We start from the raw sequence: 20,218 nt of genomic DNA, 5'->3' as shown, positions 1-20,218 counted from the left end.
TGACCAGCCATAGAATTATGTGAGCAGCCAATAGCAGCGTTGCTGCTATTCTACGTTTCTAGTATCGATACATACCGACAGTTTTGGGTCCTGGACTTTTATTTATTTTTTGGATAAGTTAGCTGAAAAAAGGCCAGAAGATTTTAGAAGATTGACATGAGTACCTTGTAGCTGACCCTGGGAATGGCCCCATCTGCACTCTCTTGGTTTCCTCCCACAGAAAAATCGCAGAGAGATTGCCTGCTACTGGGAAAACCAGCCGGCCGGCTGTCAGAAGTCGCACTGTGCGTTCCACCATGAGAAACCCCGCTTCATTGATGGACACTTTGTCCCCGCAGATAAAGGTAAGAAGGAGGGATAGTGAATTTTGCTCGATTATAAAACAGAGGAGATGGGTCAGGGCTTGAAATTGCTGCATATTCTCCTACAATTGTATCTGTGCAACCTCAAAATATATTTGGGATCAAAAAATCATTATGGTGCAACCTATTTTCTGTACAAAATGCTTGCTAATTAGCCTACTGCACAGTATGTGCTTACTGTGAGCTGCTACCTCATACCCTCTACCTGTATACCGTTTTATCCAACTTTAGATAACCAGTTAATCTTCATCTTCACGTTCTTAACTTTAATGCAGATTTGAGACTGGTCAAAATAAGCCGTCAGTCTCTCCTTGTCACTGCGCTCTGTTGTCACGTAACAGGGAGCTAACTAGCGCTCAACATTGGACGAGCTGAAAAGACTATGAAAAATGTTGGTGGGTGCTCCAAAATATTTGCTGGTGCTCCTAACTTTTAAAAGTTGGGAACACCAGTGCCACCAAGTAAAAAAGTTCATTTCCAGCTCTGTGGGTGGAGTCACATGGGATATTACCAATGATAAGTGATTATACCAGCGTGCTATTCCTACATAGATTTTTGTTTTCTTAGTTTTGTGTAAAACATTTCAAATGCTAAAACCGTGTTAAATGTAGTTGTGGCTAGTGCTTGAATGGAAATGTCGGGGTATTTTCAGGCTCTGCCTCTAAAGAAGTGGAACAGCCCCAAGAAGAGCCTGCCCCCCCACCTCCTCCCGCCCCTCTCCCCAGCGCAGCCAATCCCCAACTCCGAGGGGTCATCAAGGCGGAGACTCAGGAGAGTGTTCCCAGCCCCACCCACCCGCCTGTGGTCATCAACCCAGCAGATGACGATGAGGACGAGGATGGTAACCCCTCTCCCTTAGCTTTCCCACTAACCATGCCAGGTTCATCGTGTTGACCTATTATTTTATCTCCTTGAAAGTAGAGTGGGTGACTGTGTTGTGTGCTGCCTGCAGATCAGTGCTCCGAGGACGAGACTTCTCCCAGGAAGCTGGCCAAAGTCTCCAGCTCAGGTGAGAACTAATGCATGCATGACCATCCAACATGTTGATTTTCTACTTTTTACTCACTGTTCTGAGAAAGTGTCCCACTTCAAGCTATGCCCACCGAGGGTGTGTGTCTTGAGTGGGCATTAGTGTGGGAGTGGAGAGAGTTCCTCTCTTGAACCCTGGGTAAAAAGCCTGCTGTCTTGTTGCTGGACCTGTCAGAAGTAATACTGGTCCCATAAGCACCACATTTGCGTGTTTACATGTTTTCTTATTGCTTTATTTTGTCCACAGATGACTCTATGAACTTTGGCATCCGGACCCTGGAGGAGATCCGCCTGAGGAGGGCCCTAAAGGCCAGCATGAAGAGATACGGTACGGTGCTCCATATGCCTGAGTGCACTTGCAGCTAAAAGCAGGTGTCTGCTTTGTCACTCATAAAGACAAACATAGCACCCAGACAGACAAGCTTGTCAGTTAGTGTTGAGGTTAACGTCTGCTGTTACTCCAGGTACCCCACTAGAGAAGGCCCCCCTGTCTTGCCAGGTGACCAACGGAGGCGGTAAAGAGGAGAGCATGAGCTTGTATGGGGGCCCCGCCCTCTTCTCTGCCATCAGCGGTAAGCACCCACAGTCTGCCTTTTAATATGTTGGTACCTGACAAAGATGAATTGTGTTTTTTTGGTAACATGCCAGTTTCCTCCCTTTAGGTTAGCATAGGTAATATTGCACTATGGTACTTCACTTGTCTTTGGTTAGTATAGCTTTATAAGGTTAGTATAGGTTATTATGTGTATTATGTGTATTTAGAGGTTTAGTATACTGTATTGAATATTGTATATTATTGTATATTAGGAGGCTTACTATATTTTAGCTTATCATGGATGTGACTATGTTCTGTGTGCCCAGTCTGACCCTGTGTTGTTCTGTGCATCTGACAATAAATCACTTGAACCCTCATCCAGACGTCGCCGCCTGCAGAGAAGTAACTGGAAGACGTAACGTTGCCGACAGACTGGGGAAAAGAATCCACAGAAGAGGTAGGGTTAAAAAATAAAGTATAATCTTTCTACAAAAAGTGTTTACAACATGTTATGGTCCCAGTCACAAACAGTCATCTCCAACATGTCCAGATGTTCCTGCAGATGACTGTGACCTGCCACTGAAACGCTGCCTGGCAGCACGCCTGGGCGGGGTGGTGGGTGAGGACGAGGGCAATCCTTCTAAAGGTGAGGGAAACAAACTTTCTCTCAAACCCTTAAGCAGGGTTCGTACGGTCATGGAAAACCTGGAAAAGTCATGGAATTTTAAAATGGTTATTTCCAGGCCTGGAAAAGTGCTTGAAAAAAATTAAATCCCAAAAGTTTTGGAAAAGTAATGGAAAGTTCTTATAATCATATTTTCATGTTGTTCATTTACGCTGAGTTTTAAATAATTCACATTTGTTTAAAAGAAATGCGTTCAAAATATAAGCAGGCATACGCTCTCATACTAACTGAAAAGTTAGATGGCCATAGCAACAGTAACTCAGAGAAGCGCGAGGGATAATTCAAAATGCCAGGAAAGTGTAGCTTTAACGATGCTTGGCTACAAATGGAAAGATACATTAAACAGACAAAGACCCGGGACGAGCAAAATGTCGGTTGTGTGGTGGAAAATCATTCGACATTTCAAACATGGGAGAGGCGGCATTAACTAGCCATTCCAAAGGTAGCAAACATCAGAGCGCTGCTGCTAGCAAAGCTACAGCAGCCCGGTGATGGGTGCTGCTAGCAAAGCTACAGCAGCACCCATCACCGGCTTTCTCACCACAGCGAGGTCCACTGCTACGCCTAGCAGCAGGGCGCGATAACCGATGCTGTGACAAAAAATGAAGTCCTAACTGCGGAGGTAATGTAGGCTGAAGGGGCTTATTTTCCCGACTATGACCGGCGTTCTATACATTATGCCGCTTATTACACGGCTACTTGCCAAAAAATGTACTTAACACAGTGTGTCTTTTTACAATTTATTTGTTACCGTTCGTAGTGTTGATCAGCAGAAAAATAGTTCGACGTTGAACTTCATAGACGTTGAACATTCTTTAGGCTTCAAATCAGCTGACGTCGCTAAGCAACGGAGTACGCTGGGGTTGAAAAGTTACCGGAATGCTTGCGGAGTGCTACAAAAGATGTGAATCCGAGGTAAAAAGGCCACTTCCCTTGACAGCGGCCAAATATGCATAGCAAAGTTCAAATGTAAAAAAATTGTTCACCGCAGAACGTTGGGAAGCCCCATTTAAGTGAATGGAGCATTCTACAGTATTACGAACAGCCGTGTAATACAACTTTTTAACGTGTACACCAAGATTTCACAAAAAGTTTGGTCATGGAAATTTGGTTTAAAGTCATTGAAAAGGCATGGAAAAGTCATGGAAATCCGTTGGTCAAAATGTGTATGAACCCTGCTTAAGCCGATGGAGAGATGTATGAAGTATGATGAAAGAAAATAATAATTATCACATTGTAGCATATTTTATTAAATATAAACTTTCCTTTACACATTTCATAACCTGTAAAATGTGGCTCTGTCACAGGGTAGTTGAACATGGCCATTGTTTTCCCCAACACAGTTCACATCCAGAGGTAGAACATTTCACATCCTTTTTTTAGTTTTATAAAACTTGAACTCCTTGTATTCCAAAGCCTGCAGGTCTGGTCAATCGATGGCCACCTTGCAACAAGTCTTTATAACAACTCTATAACTCATCTATGGAAGAAAATCTGTGACATGTTTTGAATTTTAAAAGGCATTGAATACTTAATATTGACATTTAAACACCACCAAACTCATAGCATCAAAATATTTGTTTGTTGATTGTTAATATTTTGTTGGTTTGTTGGGTTTGAATTCACCACAAACAATTTAGCCGTGGCGGCCCGCCTAAATTTTTGCCGTCACGGTATCAAAAATAAGGCTGTACAAAACGTTTGCCCGTCTATCAGCCGTGATTGTTAGAGTGCATGTTGGAGAATTGCACGGATACGCGCTTAACAGCGCAGGTGAGATTGCGGGTGTGCGTCCTTGAGAACTAAGTCGTATAACTTACGTTGTTAGTTCATTTAAGCCTGTCTTTGTATTAGTCTATAGTTTTTGCAAATTTAGTTAACTGGTGATTTTCGTTGTTTGTATTCTTCCCCGCTAGCGTAATTGCACATCTGTTGATTCGATAGCAATTGCTGCCCTTGCTCAAATTTGTATTTTAGGTGCATTATCATGCTGAAGTAGTTTTAATTAATAAATAGTGAGTATATTGTTATTTGCTACAGAATGCTTACCCTATCAAGATCAAATGTAGCAGACAGTGTATATGCTTCCGAGTGGCCTACCTTAATCGATAGGCTAGGCCACTGACCATTTTCAAAAAGTTGTTACGTAAATTATTAATTGGCAGCATTTACGCCATTTAGAACATACTTTATGAGTGTAAGATGTCTTAAGTAGGCTAACTTTAAGTCTTTAGGGGAAATAGGACGGAAATATGTGCAATATTACATTAGCTATTAGACTATTACATGAACCTGCTCCAAAATATAGGGTTACCACTTTGTTTTGCCCGGGGGGGGGGTCAGATAGACCTAGAGTTGCCTCTGTCTCTCACTCGCACTCCTTCAATATGCTCGCTCAATTTAACATGCTACGTGCTTGCGAACATAAATCTCAAAACACACTCAAACTGCATGTATGACTGCCTGCAGCTACACTAGAAGTGGAAATATATGCTAAAAACGTCTCCATCTTAAAGTATGCTAAATGAAACCGAAAAATGTCTTCCCTTTATTTTCATGAACCATGTTAATGGCATAAATTTGGGTCTAGCCAACTACCTTAATCACGTAAAAACATAATATTTTGTGATGATGTTCACCATGTTTTTATGTAAAGCACTTTGAGCTGCAATTCTTGTATGAAAAGTGCTATATAAATAAAGACTTACTTACTTACTTACTATGGATAACGCATGGTTAATAATAACATGGTTGATTTATGGTCAAACCGAAGTTCAACGGAAGTTATTCATTTAAATGCAATACATACTCCAACCAGCGGGGGTGGTAACATCTGGATGAGAGGGCCCCAAGGAGAGAGGTCCGGTCTGAGGCATTGACAGTAAAAAGAATGGACGGCATGACAGCTCCTCAAAGGTGCATGCGCCGTCCATTATTTTTACAGTTTATGGTCTGAGGGGCCTAAGGAGAGAGGTCTGCAGTTGTACCTCTAATTCTCTGTGCAAGAAAAAACGTCTGTCAGTCAAACCTAAACTTTGCTTGTTGTTTCCCCAGCTCCTAAACCCGTCAGGGATAGACTGGGGAGGTCAGTTAAACCAAGTGCTCCAACAGAATCAGGTGCACCTTGTGAACACCTTGTTTTATATGTATGGTTAATGGCAATGGGTAGGTGTATAGTTATTAGCAGTAGGTAGATGTGTGTTCAGTATGTATTAGCTATGGGACGATTTGTTTTTCTCACAATTCAATATTCAATACAAAGTTCACAGTTCGATTATTTTTGATAAAGTTTGGCAAAACTTCCAAATCTCTCTTTAGAAATGTTTTCTAGGCCCAAGCCTACAAAAAAAATGAACAAGAAACATTTTAGACATCCTCAAAACAGGGTTCTGAGTAAATGCATTTTTGAATCCATCAAAGATTAGCTGAGATACAACCCAACTTCCTGTTTGCCGGCTTTGCCACAGACTTTTGATTAGCTGTACCGATCAAACCGTTGTGAAAATCAAAAATCATTTTGATAGTCATGGCAATCCTCACACAAACTTGTACCTGGCTTCTTTTGCAGTGGCTTACAGTCTCGCTAAACAGAAAACCAGTGACATGGCAGGATTGTTGGCTTTGGCTGGATTTGAACCTTTTATGTTGCCCTTGCCAGGACACTAATTTATCCTAGTGAGCTATTCTCAGTGCTATAAATTACTGTGTTCAGTTACTGTGTAAAAATATAAGCAGTTTTTAAACTGGCAATTGGTTGTCAGATTTGTCCCATATTTCATGAGACATGATTTCACTTCCTGTTTTGGCGGCTTCATCGCCAGCTTTAATCAGCTTTACCGGAAAAACTGTTTGAAAATCAAAAACCATGTGATAACGTTTGTGAGACTTGATCGTAAGTTTTTCCTTTTGCAGCACCACCTACAGGGGAAATGGCATGACCTATTGGACCTCTTTAGAACAGAGTCCCTAGTCCTTATACCAAATTTGGTGTCAATGCAGTACAGAGGTGCTGAAATATTACCTCACTTCTATTATGGAGGCTTGGTTGACGACTTTGGCTGTTCCGGTCAAAAGGTTGAGCAAATCCAAAAAACATGTGATTTCTTTTGTGAGGGTTGGTCTGAATATGATCTGTGTCAAATTTGGTGAAGATTGGACAACTTAATAGGAGAGGTAGCGAAAACTTTATATTAATTCAAAATGGCGGCCACATCAATTTGGCTGGTATCACAAGTTAACATGTCAGACAAGTTATCATGTTACAAAGCAATCACTTAAAAAGGCAACACACAATCCTGCCTATTGTAGTGCCCCCTTTGAGGTCAAATGACACTACCTGTCTCTAGGGATGGGTATCGAGAAGCGGTTCTTGTTTAGAACCGGTTCCCAGTGAATCGATTCCTTGGAATCGTTAGCAAAATCCCTTAACAATTCTGTTAACGAGTCTCTGTGCCGTTGTGCATACGCAAACTTTTATAGTTTATTCAGACTGCAGCAAACATGGCAACTAAGAAAAAGCATTCTAAAGTTTGGTTGTATTTCACATGACAATGCCATATGGTGTGTTGAACTCGTCTTGATCCAGGGAATCCAACGGTACTTAATTTTTTGAAAATCAGTCATACGGTTCAAAAGTTGCGTGTATAAACAGAAGTCCAACTTTAACCCGTTGGTGGCGCTAGAGTGGTCTAATGGGAGACATGAAACTTGGTGTAAATATATAAGGGACTGTCTTTAACTAGAGAGGGTACAATTTCTGTGGAAATTGAAGGCTGTGCTTGCTTGTGTCGGTTGCAGAGGGGTCAGTTTTTTAATGAAAAATCTGATATTTAAGTATATTTGGTGGCCAAGCCACGAAGCGGCGAAGCCACATAAGTGATTCTACCTTTTCTTATTATTATTATTATTTTTAGGGGCCAAGCAGCGAAGCTGCGAGGCACCTATTGTAATTGGTAGTATTATTAGGGGCCAAGCAGCGAAGCTGCGAGGCACCTATTGTAATTGGTATTATTATTATTATTATTATTCTTAAGACTGGGTGTCTAAGGCAGCCCCTAGAAGCGCTTGGTCGAAAGTTGTGAAATTTGGTACACTCATTAGGGACAGTCCCCTGGTCCAAGTCACAAAGTTTCATGTCCCATACTTTGGCACTCTAGCGCCACCAACGGGTCAAAGTTGGAGTTGTGTTTACACACGCAACTTTTGAACCGTATGTCCCATTTTCAAAAGTGAGGTACCATTGGACTCCCTGGATCAAGCCGAGTGCAATGCACACCATGGCGTCAATTTCCGGTTATATAGATTTTCCGCTATTTCCGGTTTTATCAAAAACCTTTAAAAGCCTACTCCTCCTACAAATTTTGTCAAATGTTCTTCACAATTACCAGATATGATCTTCAGACCAAGCCTCACAAAAGTTATCGAAGGATATTTGATTTTCAAAACCGTTTGTCCGGTACAGCCAATCAAATTCTGCAGAAAAGCCGCCAAACAGGAAGTGAAGCCATATCTCAGCAGTTCTTTGAAGCAGTGACACCAAAGTTGGTACGCCTACTCGGAACCTTATTCTAAGGATGTCCTCCAAAAATGGTGTCATGTGACTAAAAGGGGGCGTGGCCGGAAGCATAAACGTGTTTTGGCTAATAACCGTTGAAGTGTTTAACTTAATAAAGTAATTTCTTTGTCTGTTGATGTCTTGTGAGATATCAAGCCTGGCCATTGATAACTTTTCATAATAACCGAATTGATGCGGCCGCCATTTTGGATTTCATGGAAAAGTGTAAAAACCTTTTACACGCCCCAAATGTTGTCCAATGTTTACAAAATTTGGCACAGATGATCTTCAGACCAAGCTTTACAAAGGTGTCGGGATGGATTTTACATTTTCAAAACCGTTTGTTCGGTAGAGACGATCAAAGGCGGCGGCGAAGCCGCAAAAGACACGTGAGAGCGTAACTCAGCAACCATTTGTGCGATTGTCACCAAACTTGGGTTCCATTGTTCCCACGAGGAGCAGAGGAGGCCTGCGGTGTTATACCAGAAGAAAACACTGTAAACAATCACTACTTTGGAACGCAAACAGATATTTCAACCAAACTTGGCGTGTTGCATGAGTGCAACAGGTTGTTGTGACTTAATTGTTGCGCAAGTGCTATGGAGGCCTTGTCCTGCTCTGGACTGCTTGGCCCCTCCCCTGCTGCTTGCAGCTATATTTATTATTACGCTTCTTCTGTCATTGGAGTCTATGGCAGCCCCTAGAACCGTATGGTAAAAAGTTGTGAAATTTGGCACACTCATTAAGCACAGTCCCTTCTTTATATTCACCAAGTTTCATGTCTCCCATTGGAGCACTCTAGCGCCACCAACTGGTCAAAGTTGGACTTGTGTTTACACACGTAACTTTTGAACCGTATGACCGATTTTCAAAAATGAGGTACCGTTGGATTCCCTGGATCGAGACGAGTTCAACGCACACCATGGCGTCAATTTCCGGTTATATAGATTTTCTGCCATTTTGAATTTTGTGAAAAAAACGTTTTTTTGCTTCTCCTCCCTCAATTTTTGTCAAATCTTCCCCAGAATTGGCACACATCATCATCAGACCAACCCTCACAGACGTTATCAAAGGATATTTGATTTTCAAAACCGTTTGTCCGGTACAGCCAATCAAAATTGGCAACAAAGCAACCAAACAGGAAGTTGGATCATATCTCGGCTAATCTTTAAGAAATCAACCCCAAACCTGGTGTGATGACTCGGAACCCTCTTCTGAGGCTGTCCAATGAATTTGGTGTCATGTCATTACTGGGCGTGGCCGCGGGAAGCAAAAATGTGTTTTGGCCAATAACTGTTGATTTGTTTGCCTTTATTAAGTGATTCCTTTGTTTCATGATATCTTTGGACGTCCCGTGTGTGACCCATCATCATTTATGATAATAGCCGAATTGATGCGGCAGCCATTTTGAATTCATTGCAAAAAAAATTTTTCTCTACTCCTACACATGTTGTCCAATCTTCACCAAATTTCGCAGAGATTATCTTCAGACAAAGCCTCACAAAGGCCATCACATGATTGTTTGATTTTCACAACCGTTTGCCCGGTACAGGCAATCAAAATGTGCAATTAAGCCATCAAACAGGAAGTTGGGTCGTATCTCAGCAAATCTTTGATGGATTCACACCAAACTTGCTGCATGCACTCGGAACCCTGTTCTGAGGATTTTTAAAGTGTTTTATGGGTCATTTGACTGCTTGGCCACCACATTGCTGCTTGCAGCTATATTTTATATTAAAATGCATACTTATTATATATAAAGATTACATTACAAAAAAAGCATATTTTTTGCTACTCATTTACAATTCAAAATACTAAGAGTGAAGTGTAGAATTACATAGTTGTCTTCTCATTTCTCTCACTGGTAGCGATCATTGTCAGTAACAACTTAAAATGCAATGTAGCCGTGTGTGGAGAAGCTGCCCCGGTAAATTGTACTACTCTACAGTATAGTACTAAACTACTGCTGTGTTCGTCTTGGTAGCGCTTGCGTTGGTTGAATTTGATTTTATGTTTCGTTTTACGGTTTAGGCTGAAATTAATAATTTTCATGACAGATTGACAAAGTTTAGTCTGTGGCAATGAAGTTCAGGTTAGTAGTCAGATAGTTTCACCTATTGAAAGACTTTTGATTTGAGGAACCACAGGTAATGATAACTTAACCAACAAATCGTTTACGTGTAATCTAATGTCATAATAAATCCTACAACGAAAATTTATTTGTGAAGCATGTTTATTTTAACAATTGAAAACGGATGCTTCATAGCCTGCTGTAGTACGTGTTGCCCGGGCAACAGAGGCTAATGTCATGATGCTAATGTTCAGAGAAATAGTAGACTACTGTTTCCGAAAGTAGATGTACTTCCTTATATCAGCTTATATTGTACATTACACTTCACAATTGTGTTTCATATCACAAAGTAAAATTTGTAAATAGTCATCACCCTGGCCTCTGTGGCATTTCTGCAGCTGCCTTGCAGTAAAGCTATAGTTAGCCTAGCTATCTCCCAGAAGTTACCGAGCTGCTAAATTAATGTTCCGCTAGAGGTAGTCACGCGTGTTTTCGTGACATTTGTGACTGTGGCTTGCAAGTTAGCCACCGTTAGCGGCACTTCGCCACAAAAATTACGTTTTTGTGGCGAAAAGTTAACTCGTTAAGGAGTAGCGTCGCACATGTGATCGTTCGAAAGGGGGCCCCACAGAGTATCGTAGCACATGTGTGATTATGAACATTCCAACCAACTATTTTCCGATAGACAAAAACTATATGACAAACTAGGGCTGGGCGGTATGACGGTATATAATAGGGGTGGAACAGTACATGTATTCGTACCGAACCGTACGGTACGGGCGTCACGGTTCGGCTCGTGAAATTACACGGAGAATACACGGTATAAAAATTAATAAAACTCGCGTGCAAATTAATTAATGTAATGCGGAACTACTTAAAGATATTCGTGTTCTTTAGGGACAATCTGTAGCCCCGCCTTAGAAACTGTGAAACTGATTGGCGCCGCCACCTGTGTAGCCGAGCTGTTTCCCTGAGTGAGTCAGAGATAGCTAGCAGCAGTAGCAGCACTAAAGACGTAGCCTATGCAACACTAGTGCTAAATATGAATGTTCGTAGTGTAAGTATAGCGAAAAATAGCCTAAACCAGGGGTCGGCAAGTAACTTGGGCCACGGGCCAGTATTTTTCCTCGCCACTAGACGGCGGGCCAGAGTCTGGGTTACTGCCTATTTAGACGCTGCGATAGGTGCCCTTGCGATACGTGCACTCGCAACAACTAGGCCTACATGGAGAATGGGTAGGTCTACTACAAATAGCTAACGATAATAAACCATGTGCATGAGCCCATTGGTGGTCTGTTAACGAACTGTATCAACATGGTCGTCACTGTCATCCCAACGTGGTGGGTCGTCATCGTTGGTGCACATAAATACTGTCTCATCAAGTGAGAATAGGATTACTAGGACCTAGTCAAGGTTTTAATGTGAGGTGAAATCGGAACTTCACATTAATGCGAGCAAAAATTTAATTTTTTACCTGGCTTTTTCAGTTCCTCCTGGGATCTTATCCCTTCCATTTTATTTTTTTCGCTTCAGCTTAATCTAGCTAACTCCCTCCACAACAATAAATTATGGTTTGTGTTTGAGAAACATGCGCGACAACTGAACTGCACTTTTTAATGCACGGTCTGATCATGCGCTTAATTAGATTAAAACATAATGTAGCCTATTAGCTTACTTTTCAGTCACACAGTAACTTAACAAACTTAAGGCATATCCTGTTATTCGGTGTGTGAAAAAAACAAAAAGAAAGCAGGCGATCTTCTGGCCCAATTTATAAGCGGGCAAAGCGGCCCACCGTGAATTCTCCCTATTCTCCCGATGGCCATTCCGGGCCTGAAACTATAAATTAATAAGCAATGTCGTGGGGGGTGCTATCGGGGTGCTTTGGTCTTTCTTGGGGGTGCTGAAGCACCTGCTAGCCCCTTCCTAGCGCTGCCATAGAGAGCGCTGCCCATGATTACTAACCATAACTGTGCTTTCACCTCAGGCGATCTGTCAGCCGTGAGGTGTAGCGATCATATGGTAGCGATGACATGGCGAAAAAATACTTCAGAAAAGTCAATAAGTGTATTCGACTTCATGCAGCGACGGCAGCGCCGACAGCCGGCTGCCTTGAAGCTGAGAATGCCATTGGTTACTTCAAGTCAACCGGGCTGCAGGCGACGCCGGCGCTGCCGGCGCTGCATGAAGTCGACAACATCTAATGACACCATACCCAGTTTCCGGTTTCAAAATAAAAGTCGACGGGGAAAAAAACGTTATAAAAAATATATCATTGGAAATATTTTGACGGGCCAAATAAAATCGCTGGCGGGCCACAATTGGCCCGCGGGCCGCCTGTTGCCGACCCCTGGCCTAAACTTTCCTAGATTTTTAGCTGCGGTACAAATGCTGAGGGCTTGCTGATATTGCTTTCTTATTAGAACGTGCATTTAGTCTAGCAGACGCTTTAATCCAGAGCGTAGGATCTATGAGTTGTTGCTAACGTGTGCTGACGTTGTACACACCCAATAAATGCCAAATTTCCAGGCCTCTCTAGTTTCTACTCTGCCACGATTTTCTGTAGCTTCTCAACAAGGTGAGTGCTTGTGTGCTGCTCATACAGGGGCCGTGTCTGTAGAACTGACGCTTTCATTTCCCACTCAGTCAATAAAATGAGCAGTCACCGTGAGGTAGCTTTCGGTAGCACGAGAAGTCCAACCATCAGTCGTTAGTGAAACAGAGGGTGCAGCTGACAACTCGCGCTCCATCAACGTCCGTGTTTTGTTGTATATGTAAGGGACCAGGGCCGGCGTTGCTGCTACTGTATCCCTGCCTGTGTTTGCGCTGTTGCTCAGCTAGTAGCCTATCGTGTCGTGGTGTAGGAGGACTGATCGACAAGCGCATCATACATTTAGCTAAGACTTGCATGTACAGTAGTTAGTCTGGAGCCCTGCTTCTGCATTTTTGTTTTGCTTTTCCCCCCATTGTACCGAACTCGTACCGAACCGTGATGTCTGAACCGCGGTACGAACTGAACCGTGACTTCAGTGTACCGTTCCACCCCTAGTATATACCGTGCGACGGTAGAAATGTGTCTACTGGGAGAGATTTGGCTATACCGTTTCAACCGCGGTATACTTTATACTATATTTTTGTATTACACATGTCAGTTAAATGTCTGGTTGTTGTATTGTATATAAGCCATCATAGAAATCGCATTCTTGCGATATTTAGAATTGTAGTTTTAACTTCTATTTGATTTGCTATTTTCGTTTGACCTGAAGCACATTTGCGTTGGTCTTACGGAATTTTCGATGTGGAGTGTATTTTGTCTAAGCGGACCACATTCATGCCGATGCTAATTACTTATATATTTGATGTCCCATTCTGCAGGTAACCAATTCGATTTGTTGTTCAAGTTTAATGTCTCGCGCTGTAAAATTCTTGTTGTAAAATTACACTGGTGGCGTTGCTAGCATTCTTGATCTAGGACAGGGGTCGGCAACCCAAAATGTTGAAGAGCCATATTGGACCAAAAAAACAAAAACAATTCTGTCTGGAGCCGCAAACAAATTAAAAACCTAATATAAGCCTTATAATGAACGCAACACATGCTGTAAGTGTCTATATTAGCTATATTAGCCTATTATCAAAATAAGTAGGCTACAAATACACAATGAGCGTTCATTAAAAAAGCTAGCTAGCTTCCGTTACCTAGCAACCTAGCATAACACTTGTAGCAATACTACTTCCTGCTAGTGTTACTTGTTAGCCTCATCATTGTAAAATTTGAAGCCATATGATAAAGTTTCCATAGTCGATAAGATAGATAGGTACTTTATTATCCCCCGAACGCAAATTATTGGCTGTTTATCAATCCGAAGAACGCTGAGAACGCAAGTACATTCTTTTGAAGAACAAGAATGGTCTTGCAAGGACGCAAGGACGGAGAATGAATTGAGATGGTTAGGGTTTTCCTGGACTCGCAGCATTATGATAACACTGACTAACTACAAAAACTAGATAACTAAGCTAAAAAATGGTCCCTCTATCTGTAATTTTACGTTTTCTGTAGCCCTTGCTAACCTACAGTACCTATTGTTAAGCTAGCGTCTCAGTGCAGACACTAGTTATCGACAAGTCGGAGCAAATTTACAAATTACATTTTCAGCGACTACACTGCCTATTTCTCGTCACATTTTAATTCAGATGCTGATTTACAAGTACCGTGTAGCTGAAATATGAAAAGTAAAAAATTACAGTTGAGGTTTGTCCGCCTCGCTTGACATCTTGCAATGACTTCTGGGGAATCAGAAGCGTTCTCGCTGGTCAAGTCACCATCCGATGCATCCTCGATAAAAGGGGCGGACCAAGAACATTTTTGGCGTTCTTGGTGACTTGTGTTCTTTGGATTGGAACCGTACTTGGGCAATGAAAGATGACGTCAAACGAGTTTGCAAGAACACAAGAACGAAAAAAAACGTGGATTGATAAACAGCCATTGTGTCCAGGTAGACAGATAGCTAGAAAGCTCACGCAGAATTTCTTTTATCGATAAGTTGGATATTGTAGCTACAGTACAGTTCGAGTCTGGTTTTTACTCAAGTGTTGTCTCATGTGAGGCAGTTGTTTTTTTTTTTTGTAATAATTAAATAATAGTGTGATGATGTACGGTATGGTTATTTTGTACCATTTTTTAATTGAATTTACAGAACAATTACTATACCGTGATACCGTAACCGTGATATAAAATTACTCACACCGTAATAGAAGATTTTGGCCATATCGCCCACCCCTATGACAAACGCTAGAGTATGGCTTCAACATTTACAATTAGGAAGCTAACGAGTAACACTAGCAGGTAGTAGCATTGCTACAAGTATTATGCTCGGTTGCTAGGTAACGGAAGCTAACTAAAGCTAGCTAGCTTCCGTTTTGGAAAAATACTCACTCTGGTGTAAGCGTCGGAAATATTTAGAAGTCAAGCAGCTAAAGGTTAAACTTAAACCATGCAACGGAACGTAAATAAAAACACAAGCAACTTAATCGCTACCAAGACGAAACTTTTGACACCGATGTTTTCAATGTAGTCCAAATATTGAGGCATCCTTAGGGGGGCAAAAAGAATAATAATAATAAAAAGATATATGTGAGAGAACAAAGGTTGTGCCTTTGCCGAAGGCAAAGCTTCCACATAAAACATCCACACACATAATGCAAGAAATCCGATACGCATAATCCAAAAAACACAAATACTAATAGTTCTGGCTCTTTATGTAACCTAGCTAGGAATCCCCTCAGAGTAAAAAATTTAAAAAAAGTTATGACTATATGGGTTATGTTTATAGCAATGTGGTTCTACCCAGCTACTTTAATCCTTTACAAACTTAATATTTTGTGATAATGTTCGCCATACCTAATGCTAGCCGCAACGCAAATTTTCGCTATGTTAAACTCTATTGACTTTACCTAAGTAAAAGTAAGTCATAGGGCTACATATAAATGCAATACATCCTTTCAACCAGCTTTGGCGAGATGCCACTAATGCTAAAATCCCATTGGTTTACATATTTAAATGCAATACATCCTCCAACCAGCAGTGGCGGTAATACCTAGCTACACCTGAAAAGAGGGGCCTGAGGAGAGAGTTCCGGGCCTGAGGAGGGATGCTGCAATTGGACCCTTCTCGAAAACCCTTCCACTTTCACGTAACTTTTTTAAAGTAATGGAGATAATGACAAATGCCCTGTGAATAGTAAAAAGTAGTAGGCAACCGCCTGGGACCCCCAACTGCCAGGGGGCCATAGATGCCAGGGGTGACCTTGAAAGACTACATAAAATTACTATATGATCAATAATAACTATAATCAAAATACAAATCGATTAAAAGTCACAACCTTCCCCAAAAGTATCAACAAAGATACCAACAGAGCATTAATTCTATTTGTGTCAAGGCAGGCTTCCCCTCACACCCCATACTACTGTGTACTATTCCATCGATTGCAGCAACTGCGCAGCAAAGCACGTCATCAGTTGGTTGAGACAGTAGAAGAGTGAAGTGAATGCAAAAAAAAATATCCCCGAGCGGATCACAAAAGGGAACGGCTGTGTCTATTACCGCGCACTTTAGGAAGTACACTGCAAAACAGTGCACTTACATATTCAGTGCACTCCGTCGCTGATGAGTGCTGTCTGAAATGGAACACTTACGTTAAACACTTGGCGGAAGTGACGGATGTAAATCTGCTTGCGAAACCTGCCAAAATGAACGCGCTTCTCCACCCCAAGTGGAAAAAGCTGCCGAAAGGGCTCCTCCTCTTCTGCTATGTAGCCAAAATGGCACCCGTTTAGGGCGAGTAGTGTCTTATCGTTGTACACTGTTTTTTTGGACCGTTTGCAGTGCGCCATCCGGGTACTTTCAGTGCATTGAATTCTGCTGGTTTTGTGAGTGAAGCGCCCTAAGCACTGAATGTCAATGCTCGAAGTGCACAATTGCGCGGTAGTAGGAACAGCTAAAGACAAAGGAGGAGAGTAAGCAAGTAGTTGCCAAACTGAAACCACAGAAGGAAATGGTATCCAATGATGCGGCAGCTAGCACAAGTGCTGCTCAGTGAAGTTTGCCTAGCAACAGCAGTTAGGCTAGCTTGCTCGTAGCACAATTTACCGGTGTCAGCTTCTCCAAGCAGGGCTCTAGACCGAGACCAAATTTGCCATTGTTACTGACAATGATTGCTTCCAGCAAACTTTTTTTGAATGAGCCGTTTCCCCCTAAATAAATGTCATGCTTATTTACATTTTGGGGGGCATATTGTCAGTTAACAGATGGTACTGTTTGAATTGCGATTCCATCTGAAATGCTGCTGGTGACAATGTTGTTACAATATAGCTTGTTTCAAAGGGGGTTCCTAATAAATTAATGCAACATGAGTTGGCTAAATGCTTGAAAATATCACTAGAAGGGAAAAACATGGTGTTGAGGTGACAGTCATACAGTTTAGGAACGTTTTACACTGGATTGCCCAATATCTTCGTTTGATCCAACTTTTCAACTGAGGCTGCTATAGCTAGTTTATCAATATTCCCTCTTGCAGAGGAAGACAACCGTTTCATTCTACACTTCACTTTTTTTTTATGTAAATGAGCAGCAACAAATGTATGCTTTTAAATCTATGCTATCTTCATAAATAGTAGGCTAAGTACACATTTTTTTATAAAAAAAATATACAGAAATATCAGTTGTAAAAATGACAGTTAATAAACGGACCCATCTGCGACCGATGCTTGCAAGCACTCCCTAAAATTTCCCCAGAAATTGTACCCTCTCTAGTTATTATAAATTATTTTATGGATTGAAAAGAGTGAGAATAGGTGTTAAGGGGGGCCCATAACAGCCGTGGAGAAGTGCTTTCGTGAAGGCCCTTTATATTTAGGTTCCAGTGTTCTAAGCATTTGTTTAAAACCTTCATTATCCACAACAAAAAATGGGAGCATGTCGTTGGCTATACATTTGCCAATCGGTTTGGTTTTTTCTTTTGCTCTTTTTTTTCCCGGAGGTGATAGCAAAATACTTTAGAAAAGTTGTTTGCCCAGATGACAGATTCTTAGGTGCAACATGTGCATCAATCTCTTTTTGATGGAGTTGGAGATGGCACGTCATATTAGTGGTATTACCAGTAATGTAGGGCTTACATTACATAGCTTACAAATAGTGTTCGTCCTGTCTACTACACCCTTATCATTCTCGTACGTCACCGGCAATCCGAAATACTTACATACTGCCGAACGCAGCAAATGTGGAGCATCCTCAAATTCTGGTGTTTCGCTACCACTTGCAGCCATCTTCGATAGTGATATATATATAGCACGTTTCAGTGGGAGGAAGGCCCAGGCACAAAACAAGGGGATGGCGCCCCGCTTGCTGTATGGTTTAAAAAAAAAAAAATTGGATTTATTAATTTGACAAATCTGGTGCGCGGGTCCCTTCAACTGGTCTGCGCGGCTGCGCATGCGCGCAGCTTAGAGGGAACATTGGTTATATGTAAGGTTTATTAGCAGTAGGTAGATGTATGTACGGTTAATAGCGGTAGGTATGTGTTAAAGGTGTTCTGTAACGTGATTCTGTGCACCTCCCCAGACTGCCTCACAGCAGAGCCTCGTGGTGAGCCTGAAAAGGCTCCCCCAGAGATCCACATCAAGACACTGGAGGAGATCAGACTTGCTAAGGCAGCCAAATCCCCAAATCTGAAAACTGAACCTCCCATCACCACCACAGCCACTAAAACCTCTCCTAAAGTTTCCAAGAGGTCTATTATGGTCAAAACGGCCTCCATTGTCCAGGTCAAGACCTTCTCTGAGGTCCTTCACGCCAAGAAGAAGCTGCAGAAGGAACGTCTCCAGAAGACCAAGTCACAGTCCTCTTCTGGAGCTCCCAGTGGCTCCCCCAGCAAGGGCCTCGCGGAGGAAGCTGTGCCCGGCCGCGGGCCCCCTCCCAGAGCGGGGGTGAGGGTGAAGACCCTGGAGGAGATCCGCTGTGAGAAAGCAGCCAGGATGCAGGCCAAGTGCCAGGGGGAGGATGAGGGGGAGGCTGGGGGCAAGGCGGGCAGGAAACCCCAGTTACCACGCATCAGAAAGCCTTCTTCCCCTGGTGAGATATTTGTAACTCATAATGTGTGTGTTTGTGTGTGATATTTTCTTCACAGCTACAACATATAACATCCTCTTTGTGGAAGCCTTGCCCTTCACCACTGGGTTAATGGGTGTACTTAATCGCGAGCAGCCTTGCAGGTGTGTGACTGCTACTGTGTTTCCCCTCCTGCAGAGGGCAGCAGTGACTCTCAGAAGAGCTGTGGGCTGGCTGAGAGGCCAGGAGAACCTACCATCACCACAGAGGTAAGACCACCCAACCACGTTCTCATGAATACTATATCCTACATTCAGAAAACTTTATTGTCCATCCCTGTAGGGGTAGAAATGTTTGGTTTAAAATATGTATTGTGTGTATGTTTGCATGCAGGTCAAGGTCTGTGGTGCGTCTGGGAACGGCGTGAAGGTGAAGACCTTCCAGGAGATCATGCGTGAGAAGCAGCTCCGTAGGCAGGAGGACCTGGCAGCCTCCAACAACCCTTCAGACAGCTCGGTGGAGGCAGAGACCGCTCGGTCTGAGCCCCCGGCCATCCAGAGGAAGGTAATAGTGATGGCCTCCTTTCTTTCTCCTCTCTCTACCTCCCCTTCTCCTATCTTCCTCTCCAGCCCCCCCTCTCATTTCTTCCTTTCTTCCAGCTCTTCCTTCTTCCCTCACCTCATCCCCCCAGTTCTAACCCTCCTCTCCTTCTCTCAGGTCAGAGTGCTGGCAAGCCCCTCCGGCTCCTCCTCTCCGCGCCTCGTTCCGGAGCTGGCCCCCACTATCCCTAATGCTGTGCCTGTTGGCCAGCGCGTCCTCCTCAGCCCAAAGGTGACTCCTCCCACCGTCACCACTGCGACCTCCCCCCAGTGGGGGCCCCCCCCTAAGCTGGCGGAGTCCTCCAGCCCCGCTCCAGGGAGGAGGGGCTTCCCAGTGCCCTCCCAGGAGGCCAGAGGAGTGGCCCCGCCTGCACTGGACAGCACTCTGCTGAACCAAGATGGTGCCCAGCACGAGTCCCCAGCACCAGCCACCGGGGCCAAAGGTAAAAAATATATATTTATATTTTTTTATGTACTATAGGTTTATTTATATATTTATTATATTGAAGGGGGGGTTTACAGGCTATTATTTACGTTTTGTTTTCTACTGTGGTTTTTCAGTGCGGCCCAAACTGAACGTGAAGCCGTCGGTAGTGAAGCCAGCAGCCGAGGTGAAACCGGGTCAGAAGCGCAAGGCAGCCGAGTCTGCTGTGGCAGCGGTCAAGCCCCTGAACAGCGCCTCCAGAGCACACGACAACATGCCCAGCAAACGGACAGCGGTATGGTCCGATACTTAACCAAACACATTTGCTTGCGAGCTGAAAGCCATAAAAATAAAAAT

The 20,218-nt window shown here is 42.9% G+C and overlaps 1 protein-coding gene across 6 annotated transcripts in view; it reads left to right on the top strand.

The window, feature by feature from the left end:
• zc3h11a (zinc finger CCCH-type containing 11A) overlaps nucleotides 1-20,218 on the top strand; it is a 29,663-nt gene that overhangs the window by 4,637 nt on the left and 4,808 nt on the right. For 5 of the 6 annotated variants that reach the window (XM_047024712.1, XM_047024707.1, XM_047024711.1 and 2 more), the window contains 12 exons: nucleotides 221-344; nucleotides 1,015-1,203; nucleotides 1,315-1,371; nucleotides 1,639-1,719; nucleotides 1,856-1,963; nucleotides 2,309-2,383; nucleotides 2,477-2,572; nucleotides 18,353-18,862; nucleotides 19,037-19,107; nucleotides 19,232-19,402; nucleotides 19,556-19,880; nucleotides 19,999-20,156. In XM_047024712.1, the coding sequence (XP_046880668.1) occupies nucleotides 221-344; nucleotides 1,015-1,203; nucleotides 1,315-1,371; nucleotides 1,639-1,719; nucleotides 1,856-1,963; nucleotides 2,309-2,383; nucleotides 2,477-2,572; nucleotides 18,353-18,862; nucleotides 19,037-19,107; nucleotides 19,232-19,402; nucleotides 19,556-19,880; nucleotides 19,999-20,156 (1,965 nt within the window). The remainder of the gene's footprint in view (nucleotides 1-220; nucleotides 345-1,014; nucleotides 1,204-1,314; nucleotides 1,372-1,638; nucleotides 1,720-1,855; nucleotides 1,964-2,308; nucleotides 2,384-2,476; nucleotides 2,573-18,352; nucleotides 18,863-19,036; nucleotides 19,108-19,231; nucleotides 19,403-19,555; nucleotides 19,881-19,998; nucleotides 20,157-20,218) is intronic. The other variant, XM_047024713.1, reaches the window with a different exon arrangement.

This window comes from Hypomesus transpacificus, chromosome 9 (genome assembly GCF_021917145.1).
Source record: "Hypomesus transpacificus isolate Combined female chromosome 9, fHypTra1, whole genome shotgun sequence".
In the NCBI taxonomy this organism is placed as follows: domain Eukaryota; kingdom Metazoa; phylum Chordata; class Actinopteri; order Osmeriformes; family Osmeridae; genus Hypomesus; species Hypomesus transpacificus.
The sequence above is the reverse complement of the archived record's forward strand: the minus strand, read 5'-3'. Positions and strand labels throughout refer to the sequence as shown.